Source organism: Callorhinchus milii, unplaced genomic scaffold (genome assembly GCF_018977255.1).
Source record: "Callorhinchus milii isolate IMCB2004 unplaced genomic scaffold, IMCB_Cmil_1.0 Scaffold3, whole genome shotgun sequence".
In the NCBI taxonomy this organism is placed as follows: domain Eukaryota; kingdom Metazoa; phylum Chordata; class Chondrichthyes; order Chimaeriformes; family Callorhinchidae; genus Callorhinchus; species Callorhinchus milii.
The window spans coordinates 98,819,842-98,847,574 of record NW_024704744.1 but is presented as its reverse complement, the minus strand read 5'-3'; the positions used below and the strand labels follow the sequence as shown (position 1 = coordinate 98,847,574).

Sequence of the window (27,733 nt, the reverse complement as noted above, 5' to 3'; positions counted from 1 at the left end):
CTCTTTCAGGTGCAGAATAACCAACCATTTGTGTAGTTCCAGTGCGTTGTTGCTTGTCTCCTTTTGATTTCATTGCTGCAGGTGACTGCTGTTGAAGTGCCGTCATGTGGGGTTTGTGTTCGTGAACGTGCTATGTAGTTTCACAACTATTTTTATAGGACCAGATTTTAGTGCAGCGCTGGTGCTAAAAAAATTATATAATGGGTTGTATGAAATGATTTTTTACTCTCTCTCTCTCTCCTGCCCAATTTGTCTCTTCTTACACTCTTACATTATTCAATGATCATATATGCTGTTCGAAGGTGCCGGCAGCCCACTGGTACCTTGAACAAATAGCCCAGACTCCATGTGCAACTATTGCCGATGTATGACAGGTACTCAATCATTGAGAGCTTCAGAGTCATAGATACAGAGTCGAGCTTAATCTTGTTCGGAGGCAACCTCTACACATTACACTTCCAGCAGAGCCAATAGTAGTGAACAAGAAGAGCCAAACACTAGGTAGATATTTTATTTTTCCCATTCCCTAGTTACGGAATAATGAGGCCAGTTATAGTGCTAAATTTTAACAATGTTGCTTGTCTCCTTTCTTCATTCTCTTTATTTCTATTCGCAAGTCTTGTATTATTTTCATATAACCTATTCTGTCTATTCAAGATCTTTTTTCACAAACACTGTTTGATCTACCGGTTTTCCTTTGCCACCCCGATCCTTCTTTCCAATTTGGGAGATGGCAATGGTATTTTAAAACATCTGGCCTCTAATTGCCTTAAATTCATCTTCAGAGGACTTGCTCTTTAAGAGGGAGAGTGCAGATGTGCTGGGCCGGATGCCCTTCCACTGGGCCGTCCATTTAGGTTCTATAGTTCTAAACTAAATTGAGACCTTGAACTCTTGATGACTGATATTGTTATGCCAGAAATGTAACTTAATTGTGCCATAGATGGGACCAGATCAATATTTTACATTCTAGAGACTGTTACTACTGATAATTATCTTATTCTTTGCACAAGCATCTGGTTATACTTGAATGACATGAGACCCAGAGAGATGCAGAGTGACATATGTCAGCTCACTGCTTTGCTGGTGTGGGTGGGGGGGAGGGGGATGGGATGGGATGTATGCTGTGGCTTTCTCAGCAAATTTCCAACGGTGCTGCTGACAACTGTGCGTAGTGTTTTTAAAGCCTCAGAGAATAATATTTTTTAAGACTTGTTTGCAAATCGCTAAATTAGTAAAGTTGCACCTATCTTCAAGATCATCTTTAGAAATCTAGAAAAGACAGTCTCTTAAAACTTTTCAATGGGCCCTCTTCCCAGAGAACGGTTCCATTGTCTGTCCAGCTTGTTTTGTTTTCAAGGTATTTTTGTTTCATCTGCTAAAGGTCTTTGATGGCTTCCAAAGGTTTTAAAACCATAAAGTTCATCTATAATCTATTTGCCTTGTTACATTGGGCTAAGCAACTGTGAACAGTTTCTTGTCGCTCCTGCAGTCAGTTGAATCTTTTTGATATTTGACAAATGGAGCCTTGTGGTATGCCGCAGGTGACTGGTGTGGGGTGGGGGGGGAGCGTTTGCAGAGACGAAGTGATGGTGGTTGGTTAAGTAGGAATCGAACCAGGTGTATGGTTTCACTGAGATGGATGAGGGAGGGGAGGGCGGTAGGGAAGGATGGCATGATTGACTGTGTTGAATGCAACGGAGAAGTCTAGAAGGACATGGAGGCAGAGGGAGCTCTGGTCAGAGAGAGTGTGGGCGTAATTAATGGGCCACCAATGTACGGATTACAAAACAAAAATACTTTCTAATGTAGGTGGCAGCTGACTTAGTGCCTAATTATTCTTAGGTGGGTCTAAATCCAGAATTTTGGGCGTCAGCTTGCATGTACTTCTTTTCATCTCGTCCTTCTCCTAGGATGCTTTTTATAAATTACTGCAAAAAGGACTTGTTCTGCTTTGTATCTACACATAGTGCAAATTCCTGTAGGAATTTCAGAATTTTTATTGTTCTCTCAAGAAGTGAAGGATAAGCGAACCTGTTTTGTGTATTGAATTAAGAGAAATGTCCATCTGAGTGTCGTCACTCATTCCTTCTAACTCTATCTTTGCCCCGAGTCATTTCATTAGTCATTGCTGAAATTTATAGCTGTTGCAGATATAGTACTTGAAAAATGTTGGCTGTGCTCATTGGGGCATATTTTGGAGAGACATCAACCTAGTTGCTCATTTTAAACCTGGACAGCTGCCTTTAGCGAGTGATTCTCAGCAATTAAAGATTTTTAGAGAGACGATGACTATTCCAGAACTGGGAGTCTTAATCCTTTCCGTTTTCTCGGTGTTGAATCGCTCCTTTTTCTTGCTGCAACATTCAGGCACTGCTTGATTCTAAACCCACCACACTTCAAGCAAATCCAGCCCATTGGATATCAAAGGTTTGCGCTTGGAGAGATTCATGGTCTCCAAAACTTTCACCATAATTTCCTACTCTTTCTGAGATTCTTCCTGAAATCTAGAGTGAGAAATCATTACTTAAAGAATTATGTTGATAACTAGGGCTTCAGTAAGAGCAATGGTAAATATTTGCTTACCTGCAATGCAGGCCTTTTTGTTTTGCACTGTTATCGGGACAACATAACTGCAGGCATGTGAAATTTTGAAATTACAGTAAAATTCTATTATAAGGCAGGTTCGCTTAGAGCGCAATTGGCGGTGTGGACCTTGATATTTACTTACTCCAAAAAAGACAAAATACATGAGGCGTCTCCACTAACTCTTCAAAACACCAATCGATGCGCGGGAAGTCAAAGTGGCTGATTTTCGAGGTATCACGTTGCCTCTGATGTTGCTTCCTGTTTGAACGTATATATTTTGACTATGAGGGTGGCATTTTGAGCCTAGAGAACTAGACTGTGGGACACAAACCCTCCAGGATTGAGGATTGCAATAACTGGAAAACAGGCTATCTTCATTCTACTTTTTATGCCTTTTTTAAAAAAAACGTAACTTTTTGTTGGGGATAAAAGATACCTTGTCCAATCTTCAAACAACATAATACGTTGGAATAAAGAAAGGAAATAAAAGAGGAGTTGACAGATGGGAACTCTTTGAAGCAGTTTGTCTCTGATGAAACAATGAAAGGCTGTTTTGTCACATCAAAGAGTTTGGACTGAACTTCTAGACTTGGTCTGCGTTTGTTGGGCTGGACAGTTCTTCCTGTCCATACTCTGTTTATGTTGTGGTCAGTAGCACCTGTGTTCATCAGGAACAGCCTTCCATGTTCCTGCATTGCCACACAAAAGCCCATATGGTGACGTATTTATTGTACCGAAATACATTAGTATTTTGTTCACCTTCGTACACCGCAGCCCCCCCACCACCCCACCCCGACTCCAGTTAACAGCAACTGAATCTGAAGTAAGTGCAGTCCTTGCAGAAGTGTGTGTTAAAACCATAATGTAGAAAACAAAGTTTTTAAAAAGAAAATCCATTTTGTTTTCCTTGTGACTCCCTTCTGGCCACACATCGTTCCCAGCCAAAGCATTCAGACAGTCAACCTGTGCGCAGGCCTTTGTCAAAACAGCCTGAGTTGGTATTTTGCAGCCATCCTGCCCCACAGCTTGGTCAAGATTAGGAAGTTCCTTATGGGGCATTAGAAGTACCAGCTTGTCTTATTGTTCCATATTCCATGTTCTGACCAACAATTTCCCCCAACCAAAAAAAATAGTCACTCACTGCTTGGCTGAGTGCAAATTGGCTGCCACTTTCAACCACAAAGCAAGCAGTCACTCCACTTTACATTATAAACTGTGAACCTCTTTGCGGGCGTTCATCCTGACATGAAAGGCTCTATACCAAATGTAAGTATTATTATAATCTATCAATGTGTTGTGATCTGCAAGGATAAATTATTTTCATTTCTATGCTTTCATGGTATTGAAAAACGGTGGCCTTGGTGTAACAGCAAACACAAGGCTTGTCTTTTAATAACCTGAGCACATTGCCAGCAGTCAGTTCATATAGGGAATTCTACTACTATCAAATCTTCCCTAAGGCTGAAGGGTATACTGCTCCTTCAAGGGTCCTGTTCTTTTGATGGTCTCTCTTTTGATGTTTCTCGACATTTTTTTAAACAAACAAAAAAAATGATGGCGTTTCAGTGAAGTTCGTGCTCACTATTAAAAGGGCTAAAGACATCAAAGGGAGAGCATCAAAAGACTTGCAAGTCAAATGCAAACTGTTCAGCCATCCCTACAATTGTGGCTGTTTTTTTTAAAAAAAGTACATGGAATTATTGTTATGTTCTAGGAAACCTAGGAAAGCGGTGAAAAGTGCAGTTTCTTTTTGTATGTTTTCAAATTGGATCTTGGCTCACCAACAAAAAGTCTGCCATTTATTTAATCCTTTGCCCACTGCAGTAGGATTTCCACACCAAAATCAGAATTACAATTTAGATCTTCTCTTAGTATGGCAACCTTGCGATAGCCATAAATGTGGATCAGAAGAGCTATCTTGAATTGCCCTGGCGTTGAGCGCTACATATAACCCGAATCCCAAATGAGTTTTATCCCTGACCAGTGATAACTTGCTCTTGCCTAGGTCCATCTCCTTGAAGGAAGCTATGGATCTGGAACTTTTGTGGATCATCAGAACTGTGGTACCATCTTGCAAGAGCTACCATTTGCACATCCTATGCACGCGTTTGCTGCCAAATCTGGTTCTGGGAAACAGGGCTTTCTAGAAATACATATGAGTGAAAAATGCAACATTTTATCTCAAATTTAAAGAACAAGAGCATAAATATTATTGGGTCTAATCATTGTGCCAGATGGGTGTTCTGAACATCATCAGATTTATTAATGAAATCTTGCATTTTTACCCCACAAGATGCCCTCTCAGGTGACTGTTTCCCCCGCTCTCTGATTTATAAAGGAATGAGGAGATTTGACAGAGATGAGCAGCAGCAGTTATGTTATTTGTCACCTCCACTCCCTCGCACTCCTTTCAGAGATAACATTTCGAAATTATAACTGGCTGCAATTTGTGTTTACTTTTCAAGGACAAATTATAAAGGCCCTTTGTACTGTTGCAGATGCTTGGGTTTAACAAGCCTGCCTTTGCCTTGCACCTGATCTGTGGCTATTGGGGCAGCCAAAGAAGGAGGGGATGGAGACACAGCGCTGTCTTTACATCACCATAAGGTGGTGTGCGAATCAAGACTAACACTAGCTCTGATTTCATCCTTGTATAACTCAACATGATAGCCATAGTGATAGTACAGTTTCACAGGTCACAGTGTTGACTAACAACAAACTGACTGTCCACCTCAGCAAAGAGGTTAAATTGCACTGGATATTTAAAATTAAACACCATTATACTTTAAATCCTACATGCACACACAATTCATTGTTCTGAAAAGCCACCCTCTCCTGTTTCAAAGTCCCTTGAACTTCACTTGAGACTTCCTTCCTTCCTTTACGTGAACTGGATTGGAAATACAGTACTTTACAAGGCCGGGCCTCATGTTGTTCAGCAACTGCAACATCGGGTATCTTTCCCATCTAGTCTTTTCACCTTCTCCCTTTTCTCGTGTAAAACACAAAATTATTTCACTATGGAGGGAGGGACGGGAATGGAGGGTAAGAATACTGTTTTGTGCGTTATCAAAAGTGTTGAACAAAAAAAATCTTCATGCTCTTATTTGTGAGTTATGCAGTGCAAGTGCACTCAGGCATAACCTTGATGACTATATAGAACTTTTGACTATAAATGTAAGTGATCGCCCATGGAGCCATGTCTCTTTAGCATAAATGTATCATGAATGCTACAAAACAATTTTGCTTTCAAGACTCAAGTAAACTAGTCCATGCAACCTATTTGAGAGATATTTTCGTAATGCAGAAATGCTTCTCTTGGGATCAGCTCATATGACGCTAATGATTATACCACAAATTGTAAAATGCACAACATAACGGCTAGACCCGTGCAATGTACAGCAATGTTACACATTGCCATAAGTAGTAGTAATCAATAGAAGTATTAATTGCAGCATAACATTCCTTATTGCTAATCCTTGGTGTATTGTGGGTGGAAAGAGCAATAGTTAACTAATATGTGACCAGCACAAAATTGAAGAGAACACATTGATAATTTGAGTGCCACATAGATGTGAGTGATTCTTCAATTTTACACATGCCTTTGACAGACCTGAATTGTCCAAGGAGGGAGTAAACCTAATTGTAGGTTTAGTCTCCTATCATAATGTGAGTGTATTCTTCCATGCACTATATAATTTTTAAGAGTTTTTTGGCTCTCTCAAATCTGCTGCATGCTAATTATAGCTGGCAATCTCGGAGGGCTTGCTGGGATTTGTATAAGCCATTAATATGTCCAACCACATATATTGCAGAACACCTATTAGGATGGTAATAAATAACATTCAAAGCTGTTAATTAGGATGCCCTGGTGGAAGCCAATCTATCTGACCATTTCCATGAATACACCTCCAAATGTAAGACAATGGCAAACGCATTTTCAGAATCTCAACTAGTACCAGAAAAAGTGGTTGCAAGAAGGTAACTTAATGAAGAGAATGCCAACAAACATTGACAGTATTGATCATTACCAGCTTTCCAGCTCTACAGAAATCTGGCAGATCACAATTTATAACTACAGACATTAAACTCCCAGAATGGTGTCTCTTGAGGTCTTTGAGGGCAGATCAAGACACTGAATTTGCATGTATAATACCTGATCTAGCTAGAGGCTGGTGTTCAGATACATTTTAACTTGGGCTAATTTTAGGGTTTGGGCTCCCTAATTCTTTTTGCAAAAATATTTATGACAAAACGGTCCACGAGTGATGAAGTTACCACTTTGTTCTTTTTGTTTAATTCGGCTTTTTCATGCTCTACAAGCCAAGACAGATTGGTACTGGCAAATGGAGCACTTATTTATAGCCCTCATAATCTCCACCACAATAAAATCCACACTAATTTCAGGTCCAGTGAGTAACTCTTAAGTTTGGGTACTTAATTCCTGCTTATGTTTCTTTAAATCCTGATCTCCCTCGTTTTGTGTCTCTTCTATTCTCTTTTGTTGTATCCTGCTTCTCCTTCTTTCCATAAATCTTGCTCCTCCATTCACTGTTGTTGCCTCTCACTTGCTATCATTTCTTCACTGCTCTTGGCCTTCTGCTTTTCCTCCTCCAGTTTCTGCAACGACACGTCTGCACTACGTCAAACAGGATGTGCTCATGTAAACTCAAGCCACGTCTACACAAAAAAGTGCCATCACAAGATGCAAGTACATATTGGATGACTTGCCTTAAATGTTTTCATTTATACTTCAATACCACATTGTACAGTACTTGGTACTCATAAGCTTTCCATTCTGAAGGCTTAATGAAAATACTGCTATTTTTAGTGATCCGCAGACATCAGTGTTTAATACTATATACATGGGGAAACCATTCTGGCTGGTCATGTTACTGCAGAACTAGGAATCAACGTTCCTGTAATGTTGATCTAGTTGCTATCTTCTCTTTTTATTCAGCGTTGTGACACGGTGTGTTCATGTGTTCGGAGCATTTAGCTCTGTAGTCCCTACAGTATTGCTAGTGGACTAATTGAATATAAGAAAGCATCTGTTTTAGATTGCTTATGTTAAAGTTACAACTTCAACAGCCACAGCACCTGTTTTCATAATCTTTCCAAGGTCTGAATCATTATCAGAGTAAATGAAAGTACAAGAGATACAAACGTGTTTATTTTTATTGGGAATTTGCTGACTATCCAATCAGCCGTGTTCCACTTTTAACATTGCACTGTATCAATTGACAGTAAACTTTTATGCTCATCTTGATTCTACAGCAAAGTTAACAAAGAAAATTATGAAGACAGTTGTTATGCTTGGTAACAATTACCCGTGAAGTACTTTGAGACATTCCACTATTACGAGCACACTATCAACAACAACTCGGATTTATATAGCGCCCTTCACGCCGGATAGCTCTCAGAGCGCTTCACAGTAACGGATCCTGGGGCCGAGACAGGGGGAGGGGGAGGAAGGTGACCAAAGGCGTGGTCGAAAAGAAGGGTCTTCAGCAGAGACCTGAAAATAGGAAGCGAGGCGAAGGGAGTGAGGAAGGGAGTTCCAGAGCCTCGGGGCATAGTGGCTAAAGGCACGGCCGCCGAGGGTGGAACGGCGGACTCGGGGTATGAGGAGGAGGCCAGACCCGGAGGAACGAAGGCAACGGGTACTGTTTTGAGGAGAGAGGTCGGGGGGTGCAGATGCAAGGATTATTATTAACTTAAATGTCCCTTGATTATGGATGTTGCAGCACAATGTTTTGTATCAAAACACTGGGTAAGAGATATTATTTTTCATTCACAGTTTATTGGATGGTAAATTCCCTGGGAGGAAGCTAAACACAAGGATGGAAAATCAAAAGGGAAGCCTGCCTGTGTTGCTCTTCAAAATCCTTTAAAGATTTTATGCTTATGGGGGAAAAAGAGGTGACTGGGATTGAATTGGATTGCTCTTTCAAAAAACCAGCACAGACATGATTGACTGGCTTCTGTGCTGTAAATTTATTGGGTACTATGGTCTGAAAAATAGCAGAGGTGTCTTACTGAGGCCACAATGTCTGCCAGGGGATGCTGACGGTGAACTCTAAACAGGAGAAGGGGGGGATTGCTGACACCATTTCGAAAAAAAGGCTTCATTTGCCGTCATACATAGAGCATGAACTCTTAGTAACTTTAGAAACCAAAACAGCTTGAGGCTGGAATTGAAGCCCAATAAACCAGTGTTATTTACATCAATGACGTTGATCCCATAAAAGTTGCGTTATGCTGCTACACTAGGAATGACACCAAACACGCTGATCCATTTTGTTATCTTCAGAAGTGGCAACAAAATTGATTCGAGGTAATAAATCTAACCAATTCGATGTGCGTGTGTGAATTTTTGTCTCTCTTTCGAGCTATATTCACATGCCTTGGAATGGGGTGGGACACTTCTCACAGGATGTTAGTGATGCTTGTGAAACCATCCAATTGGTACATTAAATAGACCTGAAATTGGCAGGGATCTTGTTGGAAAATGAATACACCAACTTCCCCTTTGGATTGCTCTGTTTTGCTACATTTAGTGGTTCATATAAATGAAAGGGTTGTAGTTTTAGACAACATCTGCTATGGAGCCGTTCCAGTGAGGGGGCGGGAAAACAATGCAGCATTTATACATTGCCTGAGTAAACCTCTGTTGGAAATTGCTCAAGGCTAAGATGTTCAAGCCACTTCAAGGTGCCGGAGAAAGTAAATCCACATGTTTCCGAGTGCCTTCAGATCTCGCTGCCTTTCTTTAGTTGCTGGTGGTGAGAAAAAAAGGGTAGCTCTATAACTTCAGTTGGAACATTTTCCTTCTGGATGGCAGCTGATTAATGTGGCTGGAATGTGCAATGCTTCTGTGCATTAGGATTGGATCATTTCTGTGCTTTAGGCTAGCACTGGACACCAAATTCTCTTTTTAGTGTGGTGTATTGTAGGCTGAATTGCAAAAGGGTCGTGACTGCTGCACGTCTGTTATACCAGATTACTTTGTGCATAGCGGCTAAATGAAGGCGCTCTAAAATTGGTGCCGGTTTGGTAAAGAAGAGGCTGCTTGAACCACTGAATGAAGTGGTTTTGGCTTGTGGCAGCAGTAGAAATGCAAAGCAGCCTGCTGTTGGAGGCAGAGGAAGCCATTTTTTAAAGCAGTTTTGCCGTTGCTGGTACACAATATGGATTTCCCTATCCACTGGGAAATATACTGCACCCTAGTGTGTATTTGCTGCCTGTAACTGCACATATATGGGCTTGCAACCAATATTGGAGAACAACTGCAATGTAACTGGTAGAAATTCCACTTTGATTTCAAAAGGTATAATTGTGACCAAATTGATAGCTGACAAAATTAGAAATAATATTTCTGACTTCCAAGTCAATCATGATTGTATCAATCAATATAAAGAATAAGACCTGCATTGTACCCAAGGACAGAAATGTAGTTGAATGCGGAAAAATACAAAACTTACATAGCTAAGAAATGTTCCATTTGAATGTTTGAATTTCTGCAAACTCGTAGTGGATGAGAACCATATGTTAGGATTTTTGGCTTGGATCAGATAAGCAGTGTATTTTATTTTTATAACTGAAAATATTTGTATATGTCTCTGTCTAATTATATGGATTGCCTCCTGATAATCTCATTACGCTTTAAGACCTGCTGTCTTTGGGGTCTGAAACCCTATCAGTAATTTTAATGTAATTCCATTCAAAGTTGACGTCCTTTAGGCTTGTGTTTTTTCTCATGTAAAATTGTGTTGGTCAGACCTCCAACTCCACCTGCGCATCCCATCCAATTGTGATGGTCTTTTTAAGAACTGTTCTTGTGCAAAGTCTGTTTGCTCTGACCTGGCAATGTCATGGGTATGCTAAATGTTTTGTATAGATTTGACAACTATTTCCACAACATTCAAAGGTAAACTTATACAAAACTAAAAAAAAAGTAGTTTTGCCATGAACAAACTGACCATTCTAGTGCGCAGTTACAACAGAACAACGTGCATTTATATAGCGCCTCCAGGAAGCCAATATCTGTTGCATCAATATGTCAAGGCTGTGATATAACTCATTCCAACTGCAGCCAACGCAGTCAGGTATAAAATGTAAAAAATGTAAGTTGAAAAGGTCCGGGATGTGTGAACCATCCTCAAGATTTTTGATGAGAGTAATTGAGTCGGTCACATTCCTACCTCTTTAAAAATTAACTGGCATTTGATAGGGGAGGCAGTCAATCAAAGGTGTTGAGCTCTCCTTTACTTGGACACAGCCCTGGGTGAGAGCAATGTGAAACTGGTAGTATAGTTTAGCTATGCTGGCTTTGGATCCCTCTACTCCAAGCACTGCATCGAACAAGTGCCAACTGCTGCAGTGCAACTTAGTGTAAGGAAGGAGATGATCGTTTTGCTTTGTGATTTTCGTCCCATTCCATTTTACACTGTTTATACCAGGAGTCAATGAGGAAGAGGTGTATCAATAGCATTTCCAGAACTGCTAGTCTTTACATTGAAAGGGCAAGGAAAGTTTAGTTGGTTTGCATTTCAAAGTACTCCCCAGTTATAAAAAAGGTAATTCTAATACATACCTGCAGTCGGAAATCCTAGCTTTTTGTCTTTTCCTGGTCCTCACATCCTCAGCTGATAAGCAACTTTAAGAGAGCCTTCAAAAACCTGTGTCCTCTATCATTGGTGGTGGGCCTGTCTTAGAATGGCTTTATTTGGTCTAATTGGGTATTAGTTGGATATTTAGTGGCACTGTGCTATACTGGGGTCAGATAACTCCAAATTAACTTCCAGCTTTCCTTCAACGTGCTATTGGAATAGCCATTCAGTTGAGGAGGTGGGTCTTGGGGTTGCTCTTTAAGTGGGGAATCTTCAGTACAGGCAAAAGGTATATTTATAAATATATTTTTCCGAGAGAAAGTACTTTGTGTTCAAAAGCGTTTTTTTGCAATGTCTGAAAATGCCTTCGAGAATTTGCAGATGCCCAACATTTTTGGGGTGGAAAAAAACCCTTGACTTTGTCTCAATATTTTCTGTCGGTTCGTAAAAACCATCTCAGCTATGATTCTCATCACAAAGAATCATCCTGTAACATCAGACTGGTTCTTGATTTCTTACGGTGAAGTGCTGAAGTGAATGTTTCAACAGTTTGTATCAAGGGTTCAGTAAGTTTATGAGAAAGATGTTCATTTACTTCAAGAGGATTGGGTAATATAATAATAATCTTGGCATTTGATATAGCAGCTTATCACGTCTTCAAGACATCTCAAAGCGCTTCACAGAATAAACTGTAAAGTGTAGTGACTGTGTATTTTGTGGGTTGTGGTTCGAGTGGTACTAGTCCTACGGAAGTAACAGAGGTCAATTGTAGGGTAAAAATGCGCCATTTTGGAACAGATTTGGATGCGTTGATTAAAAATATTTGGGTCCAAGGTGCTCTATGTTCAGAAAAATAAAATAGCAGCATTTACATAGCGCCCTTCTCAGAGACATTATCCTAAGTGAAAGCACATTTATGCATCTAACAATGCCGACTGAACTCTCTGTGTATTCTGTAAAACAGGGTTTAGAGCCTGAGCTTTTTTTTAAGAAAAAACAAAAAAGTATTTTTGTCCGGCTCTCCCTGGGCCCCAATCCAACGCAGTGGCCATACATGTCTCAGACTTTCCTATGGAGTAAATCATTATGCTGAAGTTGAGACCTGAAACAAATCAGTAATGATTAACTGAAATTCTGCCATTTCTTAACAGATGTGCGGGGAGAAATTCCATCTGGGTCCAGATTTACTCTTTATTTAGGAGGCATTTCAGTTTTTAGGCAGGTTTTTAATAGTCACAATATTTGAAGCCAGTTTTCTGTGAGTCAAAGTTAGGACTGAATTCAATAATTGACCAAAATCTAGATGCTCGGAAATGCTACATGAATAATAAATCAAGGCTCACGTGGAATTTCTTTCCAGAGGTAGTGATCATTATGGAAGAGAAGCAACGGATTTCAACAATAAATTGGAGGCAACTCTGCAAGAGTGATTGTAGCCATAAGAGGGGAGGCAAAAGCTTGTGGCTGTGGATGACGGAAAATATGTGTCCATTTCAGATCAAGTGTTTTTCCAGTTAAGGAATAGGCCTTAGATATCCCAGGTTTTTGTGTGAAAGGACCTCCTCACTAATTCTGTGTGGTTTGCATTCTCTACCAGTTTCCTGCGAAAATGCTGGATTCATTTTTCCTGGAAACTCCTCTTTGGGATTGTAGAATCCACATACTCCCAACACTTTGTATTATGTTCTAAAGGCCTCCCGTGTAATTTTAAAACAACAAATCATTTGTATTAGTACTAGTTTTATTTCTTTAAAAAACATATGATTGAATCCCCCATAGGATATTGCACTTCAGATATGATGCGTTCATCATCCTTTTGTCCTCGAGTATTTGCATGTGTCCTTGTATTTGCAAAATGTATTGCTAATAATCTCCTCACCTGCCCTGCAATTGTGTACAGAGGTTGTTCTCTCTGCTGCTCTGGTATATTTGCATAGCAGGGAACCGTATGTGTGTGTGTGTGTGTACACCCACACATTAAACACACTAACAGATGGTCTAATGATGTAGATTTGTCTGCAGGGTCCCTTCTCTTTTTTGGCTCAGAGCTTGTATGTACAAGTTTCAGCTCCAAACAAATTTGGCACTGCATTTATCTCTGTATTTCACTCCTGACATCTATTCTATAAGTTCCATTGTAAGCCCTCATACAATCATTTTTTAATGATATAAATGATTCCTGGTTACAGCCCCAAGTGCTAGCCACAACTAGCTTGAATTTTTAAAAAAAGCACACCTACATTTCTTTCAGTCTGAATCAGCCTAGTTGGCCTTGTGTTAACCCCGTGAATATTTTGGCACATGAGATTGCAACCTTTTTACCTCTTTGATATGGAATTTGTTTAATCTATACAGGCATATGTTATACAAGCTAGGTTTCCTTTTTTTTAAAAAAACTCCCGACTTTCTTCCCCCACCCCACCACACACACGCACCTCCCCCAGAGGTGGGACTAATGGTTTATTTCAACAGTAGACACATCTTTAAACTTGTCTATGTAGCTTTATCAAACAGAAAATGTTGAGCATAATATTTGTGTTGATTCCAATATTGTTTTTTTTCGAAACCTCCATTTGCCTTAAAATTTCACTGGCGTCATAAATGACATGAGAGGGAAGATCAAACCAGTATTTACTGGACATGTACCTTGAGTCATTATGAACACAACCCATAGGAATTAACATGACGGCTGCATTATGCTTACACTCAGCGTAACCTTTATATTAGCAGGCAACCGTCTGGGATTTCAAAGATAATTCTGTAATTCCACCAATTTAGCCCAAACTTCATTTTTTAAAAAAAAATATTACTTGTATCTGACAGCAAACAAAACCCTTGTGTCAATGAGATGCTGTACTTTCTTAAACACATCAAACTTTTTTGAGAGCGTGACAAAGAGATGCATTTGAAAGTTTAGAACGTTTTGACTTTTTAGGATTCTAGCCATAAAGTGTAATGATGTCCTCCGTTTGCCCCCCCACCACCAAAAAAAAATAATTCTTATTTTGTCTAACACAGCTTAGCCTGAATAGTAACATGTGCTGGGATGTGTTTCTTCAGGGGTTATTTGCTGGGTTTAGACAGAACAAAAACAGGCAGGGCGAAACCTTGGGCAAGTTTCCTTACTCCACACGCCTAATAATAATCCCTCCAAAAAAACAAAAAACAATAATAAATTGGTCATTTTCAATCTCCGACTGTTTGTGGGACATTGTTGTGCGCAATTGGCTGCCGCGTTCGCCCACAAATATACAGTCAATTCACTTTACAGTGTGTTCTGTGAAGCGCTTTGGGACGTCCTCCTGACGTGAAAAGCGCTATATCAAATGCAAGGATTATTATTATTATAAATTACACTTGTATAGCGCCCCTCACATCAGAAAGAAGTCCCAGGGGGCTGTATAGTCACGGTTTGTTAGATTCAAGTTGAGGTCAGGAGGGTTGGAGGGTGGGGGGGTGGGTGTGAGAGTGGCCCGAAGGGACACTCAAAGAGAAAGGTCTTTAGACGGGACTTGAAGGAGGCAAGAGAGGGGCTGAGGTGGAGGGATTACAGGATAGAGTTCCAGAGTGTGGGGGCAGAGATGCTGAATGCCCGACCGCCAATGGTGGGGGAGATCTGTAGCAGGCTGGAGGGAAACTAGCCAATTGTGAACTTTTCTCCCCTTACCCCCTCCCTCCCCCCCATTTAAAGCGTGCCCTGTTTATGAAACAGCAAAGCAATATTATGGAAGCAGGATTCAAAAAGTTCTGTTCATTTCCCATGTAACTGAATGGAATATTAACAACAACAACTTGGATTTATATAGTGCCCTCCACGCCGGACGGCGTCTCAGAGCTTCACAGTAACTGATCCCGCGGTCAAGCCAGTGGGAGGGGAGGGGGGGAAGGTGACCAAAGGCGCGGTCGAAAAGAAAGGTCTTCAGCAGAGACCTGAAAATGGGAAGAGAGGGAGCGAGGGGAAGGGAGTGAGGAAGGCAGTTCCAGAGCCTCGGGGCATAGTGGCTGAAGGCACGGCTGCCGAGGGTGGAGCGGAGGACTCGGGGGACGAGGAGGAGGCCAGACCCAGAGGAACGAAGGCAACGGGTACTGTTTTGAGGAGAGAGGAGGTCAGAGAGGTCGGGGGGTGCAAAGGAGTGGAGGGATTTGAAGACAAGAGTGAGGATCTTGAAATCGATCCTCTCTGGGACAGGCAGCCGGTGCAGTCTGGCCAGCACTGGGGGGATCGGGGAGCGGAGTTTCGTGCGGGTGAGAATGCGGGCGGCAGAGTTTTGAATGGTTTAGATTTTATGGATGGTAGTGGAGGGAAGGCCGGCGAGGAGGGCGTTATAGTAGTCCAGCCGATGGGTGACAAAGGCATGGATCAGGATTTCAGCAATACTATATTGCTGAAATATTTCAATATTGCCCTCATTTTATAATTAAATTGCAGCCCATGGAAAGTGAACATTTATTTTCTATTGTCAGAACTCAATGCAGAGCTTTGGGTCCACCTTGGAGTTCAATGGAAACAAATGGTTGTAGTCAGCCAGCATTTAATCTGTGGTTGTTAGCCTCTGACTAACTGTTTCCTGTGGCTGTACTGAAATTAAGTTTCTTTTTTTTAAAAAAAACTATTATTTCAGTTCAGCTACAGGAAATGACCCAATCACAGATTGCCAGTCTTTCCCTGGAATTTGAATTCTGTTTCCAGAATAAACTCACAATTGAAGCACAGAATATAACCGTTTACTGACTTTGGAATCTCTTTGGATTACGTTTTGGAGAATGCAGTAACTTCAGGTTTGCTTTATTTTCTAAACTTCTTCCTTTGAAAAGGGTTTATTTTTGAGCTGTTGCAACAAACAGCGTTTTTATCAAATCATTTCAGCCCACACTGGGTCCTATCTACTTCATTGAAATGTTATTGTTTCCATTTCCATTTCCTAGCAAAAGGCTCCTGCTGGAAATGTAACCTGATTAAATGAATGTTTGCCTCTTTTCCTCCCAAATTCCTTAAAAGTGTTCTGCCTTGTGATGTTTCCCGTCAATGTTTGACTCTTACAAAGTAGAAGCGAATAAATGGAAGAATAGAAATCGCACACAGAATTCTAGAGGAATAAAACTAAAAAAATGTGTAAAAGTCATCCGTGGTTTGTATTTTGTAATGTAAAATTCACGCTATAATGCGTTATATTTAAGAACAAAGTTATATTAAAGAACGAAGCAAATTAGCTACAAATGAACTGTAGCTCAGGGGTTGGAGGATGTGAGAGACCTGGGTTAAATTCTTGGCAGGGGCAAAGTTTCCTTGGTCAACATACTTCTGTTTACCAGCAGTAAGTAGGAACCTGGTTGTTAGTCGATTGGCGTATTGCTTTTCTGGAGGTAATAATTCCTTCAAAAATAATAATAATAATGAATTGGGAACTCAATCCACGACTGTTTGCACACTTGTGTGTACAATTGAGTCCTGTGTCTCGCTCACAAATATATAATCAATTCACTATATTCTGTGAAGCGCTTTAAGACGTCTTGAAAACCTGATAAGGCTCTATATGAAATGCAAAGATTATTATTATTACAGTCAGATTTATTTTTAAAAAATGTACTTTATATTTCTCTTTCTCTTCGTGATACGCAGTTCCCAGGCCAAGGTGGGGGCAGCCAGGTGACTTGGCTGGTATTTTACTAGGTGACCTGTGTCTTTATTTTCTCTCCCTCTCTCTTTCCTGTCTTTGGCATCTTCTCACCATCTAAGACCAGGACCTTGGCTTGTGATGGTAGTTCTGATAAAACATCAATCCATATTGATAACATTTGTTGCAATTCTATATATTTTTAGTCCTCGCTGGATTATCAATATCCAGCTCCAGATCCTTCTTCTCATCTTTTAAATCCCTCCAGGCCTCACTCCACTCTAAAATTCCATCTGAATTTGGAAGCCAATTTTTTAAGAACTGTGCAAGATCGATACCTGAATTAAAATTGGATTTTTTTTTAGAATTCTGCACAATCTAAAATTTTTAAAAAAATATTTTGGCGTTTAAGACTGGGTGGAATTTCAGATCCCAGATGCCCAAACAGTAGCTCATGAAAGGGGATTAATTTGTGCTGGATAACTTTCAAGTAAATCTGCCTGCTTTGCGTCGGAGGCTTGTTTTAATCTGTGGAGCCTGTATCTTTTTGAAAATGAAACGCATTAGTGTCCATTTACCGCAGCAAAAATGTCAATTTACCAGAATCAATCGGCATCATTAAATTAGTATAAACGCTGAACGGTATCTTGCATTTCCTTTGCCATGCTGCTCTTTTTATATGCTTTGAATTGTATGCACCAGAAATCTTCCTGAAACTGAGTGTTTTATGTCCTTTTGATCTTCGAACATTTACACTTGATCATAGCCTCTTTTCCAACAGTCTTCTGCAATTGTGTGACCAATATATTATGACTTGTATGATTTTGTGTTTAGATGTGAAGCTTTCCTTAGTGACTTTAGAAGAGACGTGGTGGTGGAGGAGGAAGAGAGAGTCATCTCAATTAGCTTCTCGAGATTACTTTTTTTGATGATAGAACAAAAGGGAGGAACGGTCAGGCCAGTGCATTATCCAAATCGTTGAAAGTCTGGTGCAGCAAATGAATTCTGTGCTAAGCTGTATGGTCAGAGTTCAAGGCACTTTAGCTTTTGAAAATCCTACATGAGAATACAAGCGAACCCAGTTATATCTCAGTATAGCACTCCTTCGCTTATTTTGCCCACAAAATATACAGTCAATTCACTTTACAGTATATTCTGTGAAGTGCTTTGAGACGTCTCAACAATGTGATAAGGCGCTGTATCAAATGCAAGGATTATTATCTTTTATTATTATTGCATTGGTCTACCATGGACCCATACTGACCTGAAGGAACTTTGTGCACTTAAAAAAGAGACCAACTTCCATTTTGTCATCAGGCTGATGTCAGTGACGTCACTTCAGTATGACAACAAAATGACCTCGGATTGTTCATTGGATGTAAGCATTTTTAGCAACTTCAAACTGGTTAGAATTTTAGACGGTTAACTTTTTTCATTATTAACTCCTTGAAAGTGTGCTGGGGTATGAAGTGGAAAAGCTGTGTGGATTGCAGTGCAGTGACCTACCCTCCAGCCCACTAAGATATCTGAGTATCTTTCTGACTCCACACATGATTGATGGCTCTTATTAAATGACCTTTCTAATGTTCTCCTTGCCAGAAGTTTGTCTGCGATTATGTCCCTCCCCGCCCAAGAAAGACTCTCAGAATGATAGTTTTTGAAGTGCATTATTCCACACCAACTGAAACGCCACCCCCTATTTTGCACGTTTGTGAACTGCCAGTGATATTTAAACAAACACTTAATCCCAATGCAAAAAGCCCAATTGTTATATCTTGATAACATAAGTGCTGTCAGGACTTGAACAGCTCTTCAATTCAAATACATTATTATACAATTACCAGGAGAAAATGTCCCAAGTAGTGACAGAAAATAGGCCAGATCAACATAGAATTATACAGCACAGAAAGAGGCCATTTGGCCCATTGTGTCTGTTCTGGCTCTTTGAAAAGAGCTTTTCCAATTCAATCCCATGGTAAGTAAAAATGACAAAAGGCTACAAATCTCAAAAGCAATTTGTTGGATTCGGCATGTCTGTGGAAACTATTTCCACGAAGTGCAGAAAAGCTCTGTATTGTGCTGTAACGCGCCATTAATCACCCCCAAAAACTGAAGAGATGATGGAAGGTTTTAAGAAATGTAAGTTTCCCAGAATTCCTACACTGGTGCTGTAGTCAAAGCGCTGTAATCCGAGTTTCCCAACAGTGGTGTGATTCCTCAGTTGGCTGCAGATGCTATAAGCTGTGTGTATATACCCACTGATTTCATTATCCAGATATGCAGTGCTTCCCTCCAGAGATGAGCAGTTTAAATTTTTCAAGGTGTTTGTAGTATGAAAACGGTGAGTAGGAGCCATTTGTGATCACCGAGTCGGTGGTAAGTAATGCTAAGTATCCATTGAGAACTTTTTAAGTGGTAATTGTTGCCTTTATTTCAGAGTGTGATTTACTAGTTCTCTCGTTTCCCACCCAGTGCAACTCAGTATAAATGCATTGATTTGAGTTACAGGCAGAGCATTGAATTGCGGAGAATATAGGGTGCTTTGCGGGGGCAAGGCCTGAAGGTAGAACCATTTCCTTCAGTCTATCTGACTGGCATTGTCAGTTGTGCCCTTGAGTTTGGCCCACATGACTTTTTTCTGCCTCTCAAGTTAGCTCTCCACATGACATGCTTTTTATCAACAACAACAATTTGCATCTATGTAGCGCCCTTCATGCGGGGTAGCATCTTGGAGCGCTTAACAATGGTGGAGCTTGACTCGGAACTGGAGGGAGGGGAAGGTGATTGTAGGCACGATCTGAAAATGGGGAAGGAAGGAGGGGGCAAGGCAGAGGGATTGAGGGAGAGTTCCAGAGTTTTATCCTATTGTCGTGTCAAAATAGATGGCAAGCTGATCTGCTGCCAAGCCTCCGTCAATGCTTCTTGTGAGCTGGAGGTGTGTGAGAGAAGCACAGGATGTCCTTCTGCAGTGAGAATAGTAATCCATTATATAAATAAATAATCCTGGGATGTGATATAGAGCTTTACAATATGATTTACTCTTCTCTTGGGCCTTTCAATCAGAAGGACATCTCAAATCACATTTTGCACAGGATTTACTTGGAAGTGTAGTGAGTGCATATTTCGTAGGAAAACCCAGCAGCCAATTTGCGCAAAAACAGCCATGAAGTGAGTGACCAATTATATCTGGCGGACTGTTGGCCAGGACACCGGGAGAAGCTGCTCACTTTCCAAATAGCGTCAGGCGAATTTATCACCCACTGGAATAGGCACTAAGTTGAACGTCTCATCTGCAGCAGGGCACCTCTAACGATGCAGAACTCCCTCAACATTATGTGTCAGCCTAGGGCTTCGAGACGTCTCGACGACGTGATAAGGCGCTATATCGAATGCAAGGATTATTATTATCATTATTTTTTGGTCATGCAGGTTGCCCTTTCGAAATTGCCTGCCTCGGGATTACACCAAGACACTTACCTTCAGTTGCTATTTTGTTTTGCCTTAACTGGAATGCTGGACTGTATCCAGAGCAGCATTCCATCAGCAGAAGGTACAACAAGAACAGGCACGAATAATATTTGCAATTGCATTATTTTTCTTTTCTTTTCCCCCCCGGTAAAAAAAATTGTTTGATCGTATCCAAGAAATACAGTAATATATGGGGGTGGGCAGGGGGAGGAAGGCTGGCATGGATTGCCAAAGATCCAGAAATTAGGCACTGGCTTTGTTTGGTTGATTTTTTTTCTCTCTGGATTTATGAAGCTGCTGCTAAATGAAGATTGATGTTTCAAGTAGAATTGGCTTGATGAAAATCTTCATGCTGTGGGGAAACGTGTTTGATTTGGACATCGGTTCACAAGAATGGGAAACCGCCAGTCCACACCGTTGTAAAGGTTTCGGGTTTTGGGTCTCCCCATATTCTTGGCATCAGTTTCACTCGTGTTGCTGAGTTGCCACATTATTTAAGGTCTCAGGGCATCGGACTGAATTGTCAATTGATCTGGCCTAGGTCCCACAATTGCGCGAACATTAGATTTACATTGTGTTTGTGAGGAGACTTTCTACAGAAGCAATCATTCACAGCTTCTTTGGGTAACCAATCTCCTAAGTGTCCTCAAGTGGGGTGGGTGGGGGGGAGGAGAAAGAGGAGGAAATGTGTTTTTGAACAGAGGAATTTACTGATCTGTGTATAAAAATGTAAGGCTTTGGTGAATTTGATTGCAATCTCATTGAGTCTACCGAGCAGGTTGATGATTGACAATAGGAAAATTGAAAGTGTTGACACTTGTTTTTTGGGGGTAGGGATTGGGGTTGGAAACAGGACACTGATTCTAAATGTTTCTGAATATACAAGTCGGAGGACGTCCTAAAGCGCTTGACACTGCTGGCTGATGGCCGACGTGACCTCTAACATGTTGGATGTTCTGATTCGACCCAATGGAATTATTGTTTTGTACACTATTCTGATCTTGTTCTCACTCAGTGTCTCCACATATGGACTCTTTCTTCATCTTACCCTAGGGCGTTAAGGCCAATTGTAAGTCTCAGCTGATGCCTTAGTTGAGATCAGTTAAGATCTTCAGATCTTTCTGAAGAGGTGATTTTCATTTGTTTTTAAAAAGACAAGGCTTGGTTTCGTCAATGTCTCTCCTGCCGATTGCTGAAGAATGTTTGTGCTGTGGAATGTTGTATCTGTTGCAACACAGAAAGAGTTTGTGTGTGTGTGTGGGTGTTTGTTTGTGATTTGGCTGTTGTGATATTTTGAAAGCAATGTTTACTGTGACAGTCACACAGTGATATGCTCTCTGCGTGCTGAATCCAAACTGGTAAATGGAGACAATATAACAACAACTTGCATTTGTATAGCACCGCTCACCAGGGAGCGCTATGCCTTAATATTCCTTTGAAGGTGACGCTGACATAGTTAGAAATGCTGGACTTAATTCAAGACTTGTTGATCTGTCCCCCAGAGCCTTCAAACCCTGGACCTTATTGGAGAATTGTACTTCCAGTAGGGAATTTTGAACATTACACATTATCAGTTTGTTGTACTTTGGCCGAAAGGGATATGCATGTTAACTTGTATTACTTGCCTCTTGTAGTGTTAGACACCACGTACACAATCCCTTCGGTTGGTCAGGTAGGCCATGAAAATCATAGAACAGTTGGTATTCTGCTTACAATTTCCTACTTTCTTTTCGCTCTTTCTCCCCCCCGCCCCATTCCCTCATTTCTGAAGGAAATCCATCTTGTTACATTGCATTCTTTAGACATGAATCTCCTCAGGCTATCTCGTTACACATCAATAATAATAATCAGTGTAAATGTTTCAGTTCTCAAAGGTGAATGCCCTCATTATGACACAGTCGGTTATTGCACTATCCCTGGGTTTGAAATTCCTGGGTTTCCAATTTGCTGATGGCAATGAGAGGGGCAAACAAATGAAAACATTTCTGGGCATGTAGAAACCAAGCCTTACTTCATATTTGAATGGATCTTCAAACAAGTGTGAAATGTTGAAGATCAAAATCTGTCTTGGCAGGAGTAAGTTAGAAAAAAAATGTCTTGCTACGCTGATAGATTTCTGGAATCCCTTAGCCAATAATGGACTTCAGTCTAAGGGAAAGAATCCAATGTATGTAGCATTAAGCCCTCATTTTAAGATGATTACAGATGACCATTAGAGCTCTTACTGGAATGCCCAGTAACATGGTACAGCCTGGGAGTGGACATTATATTAATAAAAACCTTTTATCGGCAACATTCTGCAGTAGATAGACTACCAGGTATTGGGGTCTTTAAAATATCGCTTTTAGTGTTGGGAATGTACATTTCTCAGACGGAGAAGGTAAAGGTAAATAGAGCAAAAGGCTTAATTATAAGAGCAGGGGTGAAGTGGTCAAAACCTTTTCAAGTGAGGATAATGACCCTTGTGTCATCCAACTGGGCTCTCTTTTAGTGTGCTTTTCCTCAACTCTACAACATTATTCGCCTCCATCACCCATGCCCCTACCTCCCACCCCCCACTAACAAATAAGAGCTGAAATATTGAATAATGTTAATTGTGTTTTGGCCTCTATTTATGAAATGGAAGCTAATTGTAATAAACTCATGTAGAAAACTTCAATTTACAAAGGAACACACTTGCTGCTATGAAGAGAACATTGAAGACACAGACCGAGGCATTAAAGGCAAAGACTGACTGGAAACGAGTTCCTCTTCTCTAGAGGTGCTCTGTTGCTCCTGCGTTCACTACAAAGCAAGAGTTTCACCACAAGGAACCAGTAATTCCATTATTACTGAAATGCTATTCCAGTCTGTTACTTGCTAAGCGGATTAGGACGTTGGAATTTCTTCCTCTACAAATGGAGGTTTCTATATTCCTGAGTTTATTGTAATTGGATTCCATGTTATTAAGTCTACTTTTGACTCCATGATAATCGGCCTGTTTTTATTGTATTTCACTGTCCTCCTGATTTTGTTAGATCTGATTGAACACTTGGTAAAAGTTACACCTTCCAAGTGTTCATTGTGGTAGAGCCCACTAGCTTGCCTCCTGTAGCTTCTCAAATATTGGAATATAGTACAACTGTCAATCAAAGTGTTTGCACAGCATACCTCATGAACTGGTGACTCTTTCTATAAATATTCTATAATTGCTTGTGGGTTTACCTGATGAAAAAAATCGTAATGCCTACTTCCATTCTAGAAAGGAATTGGAGAGGTCTTGCCACAAGCATCTTGAACTGCGTTTATATTTTTGATGGAAACATTCAATCAAATTCTATTTAACCTAAAATGACTCACCCAATCTCATTATTTACAGGACGCAACAGATAGTTCGATGTCACCGGGAGTGGGACAACTGTTTTCCCCCTTTGGAGAAAGTCAAGGCACAGAGCGAAGAGTGTGAAACAACTGCCAACCTCTTTCAGGGGATTCAGTTCCGAAAAAGGAGCAGCTTCCGAGGCTGATCAGCCATGCCTTTCAGACTGAAACTGAGAAGGACCAGACGATACAATGTACTAAGCAAAAACTGCTTTGTGACCCGCATCAGATTGCTGGACAGCAATGTCATCGAGTGCACACTGTCCGTGGAGAGTACGGGTCAGGAATGCTTGGAGGCTGTGGCTCAGCGCCTGGAGCTGCGAGAGGTAATGTGAATGGATTAAAATGAAGTGGGAAATAATAATCCTTGTATTTGATATAGCGCCTAATCATGTTATTGAGACGTCTCAAAGCGCTTCACAGAATATACTGTGAAGTGAACTAACTATATTTTGTGGGCGAAACACAGCAGCCAATTACGCACAGCAGCGTCCCCACAAACAGTTGTGGATTGAGTGATGAAATTATTTTTTTTTGAAGGGATTATTATCCCCGGAAATGAGTTGAAGGCATGATTTTTGAGCACTTGATAAGAGATGTGCTAAAATATCTTACCAGCAAACTTTTAGTAAAGTAATAACGCACTGAATTACCAACATCAGCATGTTTACATTAGTGGGAATTATTTGATGAAAAGCATTGAGAAACTTTGGTGTACATGAACAAAAAGAATAGAACAATTCTATTATATTGCTGTCTTCTGCTTCATGTTACCTTGTTACCTTGACTGTCCAGCACTTTGGGACGTCCTTTCTACCAATTTTGCGAATTCATACAGTGAATATTTAATAGAGTATAAAAAAAAGTTGTCATCTTTCAGTTGGTACCTGTGGTAGAAAATTTATTGCAACTGAAAACTGCTTTACTGATAAGTTTGATTAAAAATATTTGATTGTTTCAGGGTGTTTTAAATTCAAGTTGTCTGAAATTTTAAATTAACTATAATGATGTACATGATCAGGTTTTCGCTCTGCACATCATTGTCCTACAAACAGCCATGAAGTGAATGACCACTTTCATCTGCAGGATTTATTTTAATAGTATTCTCACCTGACTGTTCAGCACTTTGGGACGTCCTCCCAATGTGAAAGGTGCTCTATAAATGTAATTTTGTTGTTGTCATAAGGACAGAAAAGTTCTCACGTTTTTGTGAACCACTTTGCCTTAACATTGAGTCTGATGACATTGATATAGGAATAATAATAATAATCCTTGCATTTGATATAGCGCCTTATCACGTCTTCGAGACGCCTCAAAGCGCTTCACAGAATACACTGTAAAGTGATTTGACTGTATATTTTGTGCGGGAAACGCGGCAGCCAATTGCGCAGAGCAGCGTCCCACAAACAGTCGTGGATTGAGTGACCAAGTTATTATTATGATTATTTATTGAAGGAAAAAGCGATCTGACAATCGACTAACAACCAGGTTCCTACTTACTGTTTGGTAAACAGAGGCGAGTGGAGTAAGGAAACTTTCCCAGCGTTTCACCCTGTTGGGAATCAAACCCAGGTCCTCTCACTTGAGAGGCGAGTGCTTTATAGGAGAATTGGAACATAGGTTTCTAAATATAATCTCGTTACAAATGGTGTGATCATGGATCCTGTTCCGCTGGTTCTGTTTGCATGTTTATCTTTTAATCAGAGGATATTTCCATTGGCAGCGAGCAATGGTGAATATTCAATGCCTTCCTCACTTAAACACATGGAATTCACACCGTCAGTGTAATAGTAACGATCTGCTAATGACGTGTGTGCAGTGAGGCTGTTGACTGTCACCATGTTGTAATATTTTGCTAGTATTTCGCGAATTGAATTAAGATGGCCTTTTTTTCTGCCTCTCTACGTCTCCAGGCTTTCTTTCCACATAATAGTGCTGGGATATCGTAGATTAAAGAATATTTTTAACAGATGTGTTTGATTTGGCCAAATTGATCAGTACAAGTCAGCCTAATGCAACTGGCATAAAACAAACCTAAAGCTTCAAGGTTTAGCATTATTAAAGTAAAATAATAATCCTTGCATTTCAGATTAGCGCTTTTCCATAAATGGACAAATTGAAAGCAGTAACTATTATATGCAGGTTCTTGTTTTTTGTATGCTAATGTTGAAAGAATGTTTTTTGTTGGGGGAGGGAAGACTTGAGAAGTATTCTCTAAGATTGGTCAAAAAGTAACCAATGAGTTAATGTAATCAGTTTGCACTCCCTCTGTTATAATAAGGCAGCTTGAATTAAATGTCAATATTGGTGATGTGAACCTCCTGTTTACCACAATAGCCTTGTTGATGTGAATGGCCAGGTTGGATGAACATACATACTCTCAAAAGCATTGTAAATGCATTTTTTTCAAACATGCGGAATTAACTTTGAAAAATTCCCCTTGGCATCGAGTGCTGTGTTTTTTTTTAGCAGAAACATTCATTGAATCAAATATCCTTACACAAAGATTGCTCCATGTACCCCGCCCGGCCTGCCCCATTTTACCTCGCTCCCTCCTTTGCCTCCTTTATGGCACGCCTCAAGACCCAGTGCCTTCGGCTACCTTCCCTGCCCTCCACCTTCCCTGCCCTCCACCCTCCCTGATTCCAACCCCCCTGCCCCACCCCAGTTTAGGTCCTAATCCCTGACTGTACAACGCCTTGGGACGTCCTCCCAATATGAAAGGCGCTTTATAAATGTAATTTTGTATTGTATTATATTGCATGAAATCATAACAACAATTGCATATTTATGGCAGGAACTTTATGAATCTCTTTTGGTGACAAAATGGGATCTTTTCTAAATGGAGATGAGTTTGCGGATTTCTATTTATAGCACAGGATAAGGTCATTCAGACCATCATGTCTGCACTGGGTCTTTGAAAGAGTAATCCATTCGGTTCTATTTACCTGCCCTTTACAGTAAAATTACAGTACTTCTTAGTTACCCATTTAGTTCCCTTTTGAAAACTAATATGGGTGCTGCCTCGACCATTATAATAATAATCATCATTATTCTTGCATTTGATAATAATAATCCTTACATTTGATATAGCGTCCTTTCACATTTTTGAGACGTCTCAAAGCGCTTCACAGAACATACTATAAAGTGAATTGCCTGTATTTTGTGGGTGAAACAAGGCAGCCAATTGCGCAAAGCAGCGTCCCACAAACAGTCATGGATTGAGTGACCAATTCAGTATTTTTTTTAGGAATTATTATCCCCAGAAAAGTGATCCGACAATCGACTAACAACTGGGTTCCTACTTACTGCTGGGTAAACAGAGGTGTGTGGAGAATGGAAACTTGCCCAACGTTTCGCCCTGTCAGGAATCAAACACAAGTCCTCTCGCTTGCGAGGTGAATGCTTTAACCACTGAATATGCCTTATCACGTCGTTGAGATGTCTCAAAGAGCTTCACAAAATATACTGCAAATTAAGAATAATTGAAGTTAATAATAAATTAAATAATATAATACATAATATTACTCCCAGCAGAACATTCCACGTATTATCAACTATCTATGTGTAAAATAAAAACTTAATCTCTTTCTTTGCTAATTATCTTAAATTGATGCCTCGCAGTTATTAACTATCAAAACCCCTCATAATTTTAAATGCAACTATTGCCTCTCTCCCCTCCGTCTTCTCTGTTCCATTGAAAATAGGACCATTTCCTTCATATTTGCTCATATATGAAACCATTGTATCATCCCAGTAAAGCTCTTCTGCACTTTCTCTATGGCTCTGACATCCTTCAGAAATGGGGTGGCCAGAACTGGATACAGGTAATTTAACTGCGGTTTAACTAACGACTTGTACAGGGTGACCAAAAAAGTTGTGATATCTACCCTATTATCTAAAAAAAAACATTTCTTTATTAGATATTGTAATGGTATCACACCTTTTTGCTCTGTACATGTACATTTTAAGCATCATCTCTTTGTTTTTATATTCTACGATCCATCCCATTAGCTTTCTTTGACACTTTGTCCACGTGCCTTCCTACCTTTTAAAGATGTATGCACTGTATTTTAATCCTGAGGGCTT

General features: G+C 40.3%; 1 protein-coding gene across 1 annotated transcript in view; it reads left to right on the top strand.

The window, feature by feature from the left end:
• The window catches only part of LOC103186166 (protein tyrosine phosphatase non-receptor type 14), a 117,149-nt gene that overhangs the window by 19,219 nt on the left and 70,197 nt on the right, over positions 1–27,733 (top strand). Inside the window, exon 2 of the mRNA XM_007905028.2 lies at positions 23,643–23,970. Coding sequence (XP_007903219.1) covers positions 23,797–23,970 — 174 coding nt within the window. The 5' untranslated portion in view covers positions 23,643–23,796. The remainder of the gene's footprint in view (positions 1–23,642; positions 23,971–27,733) is intronic.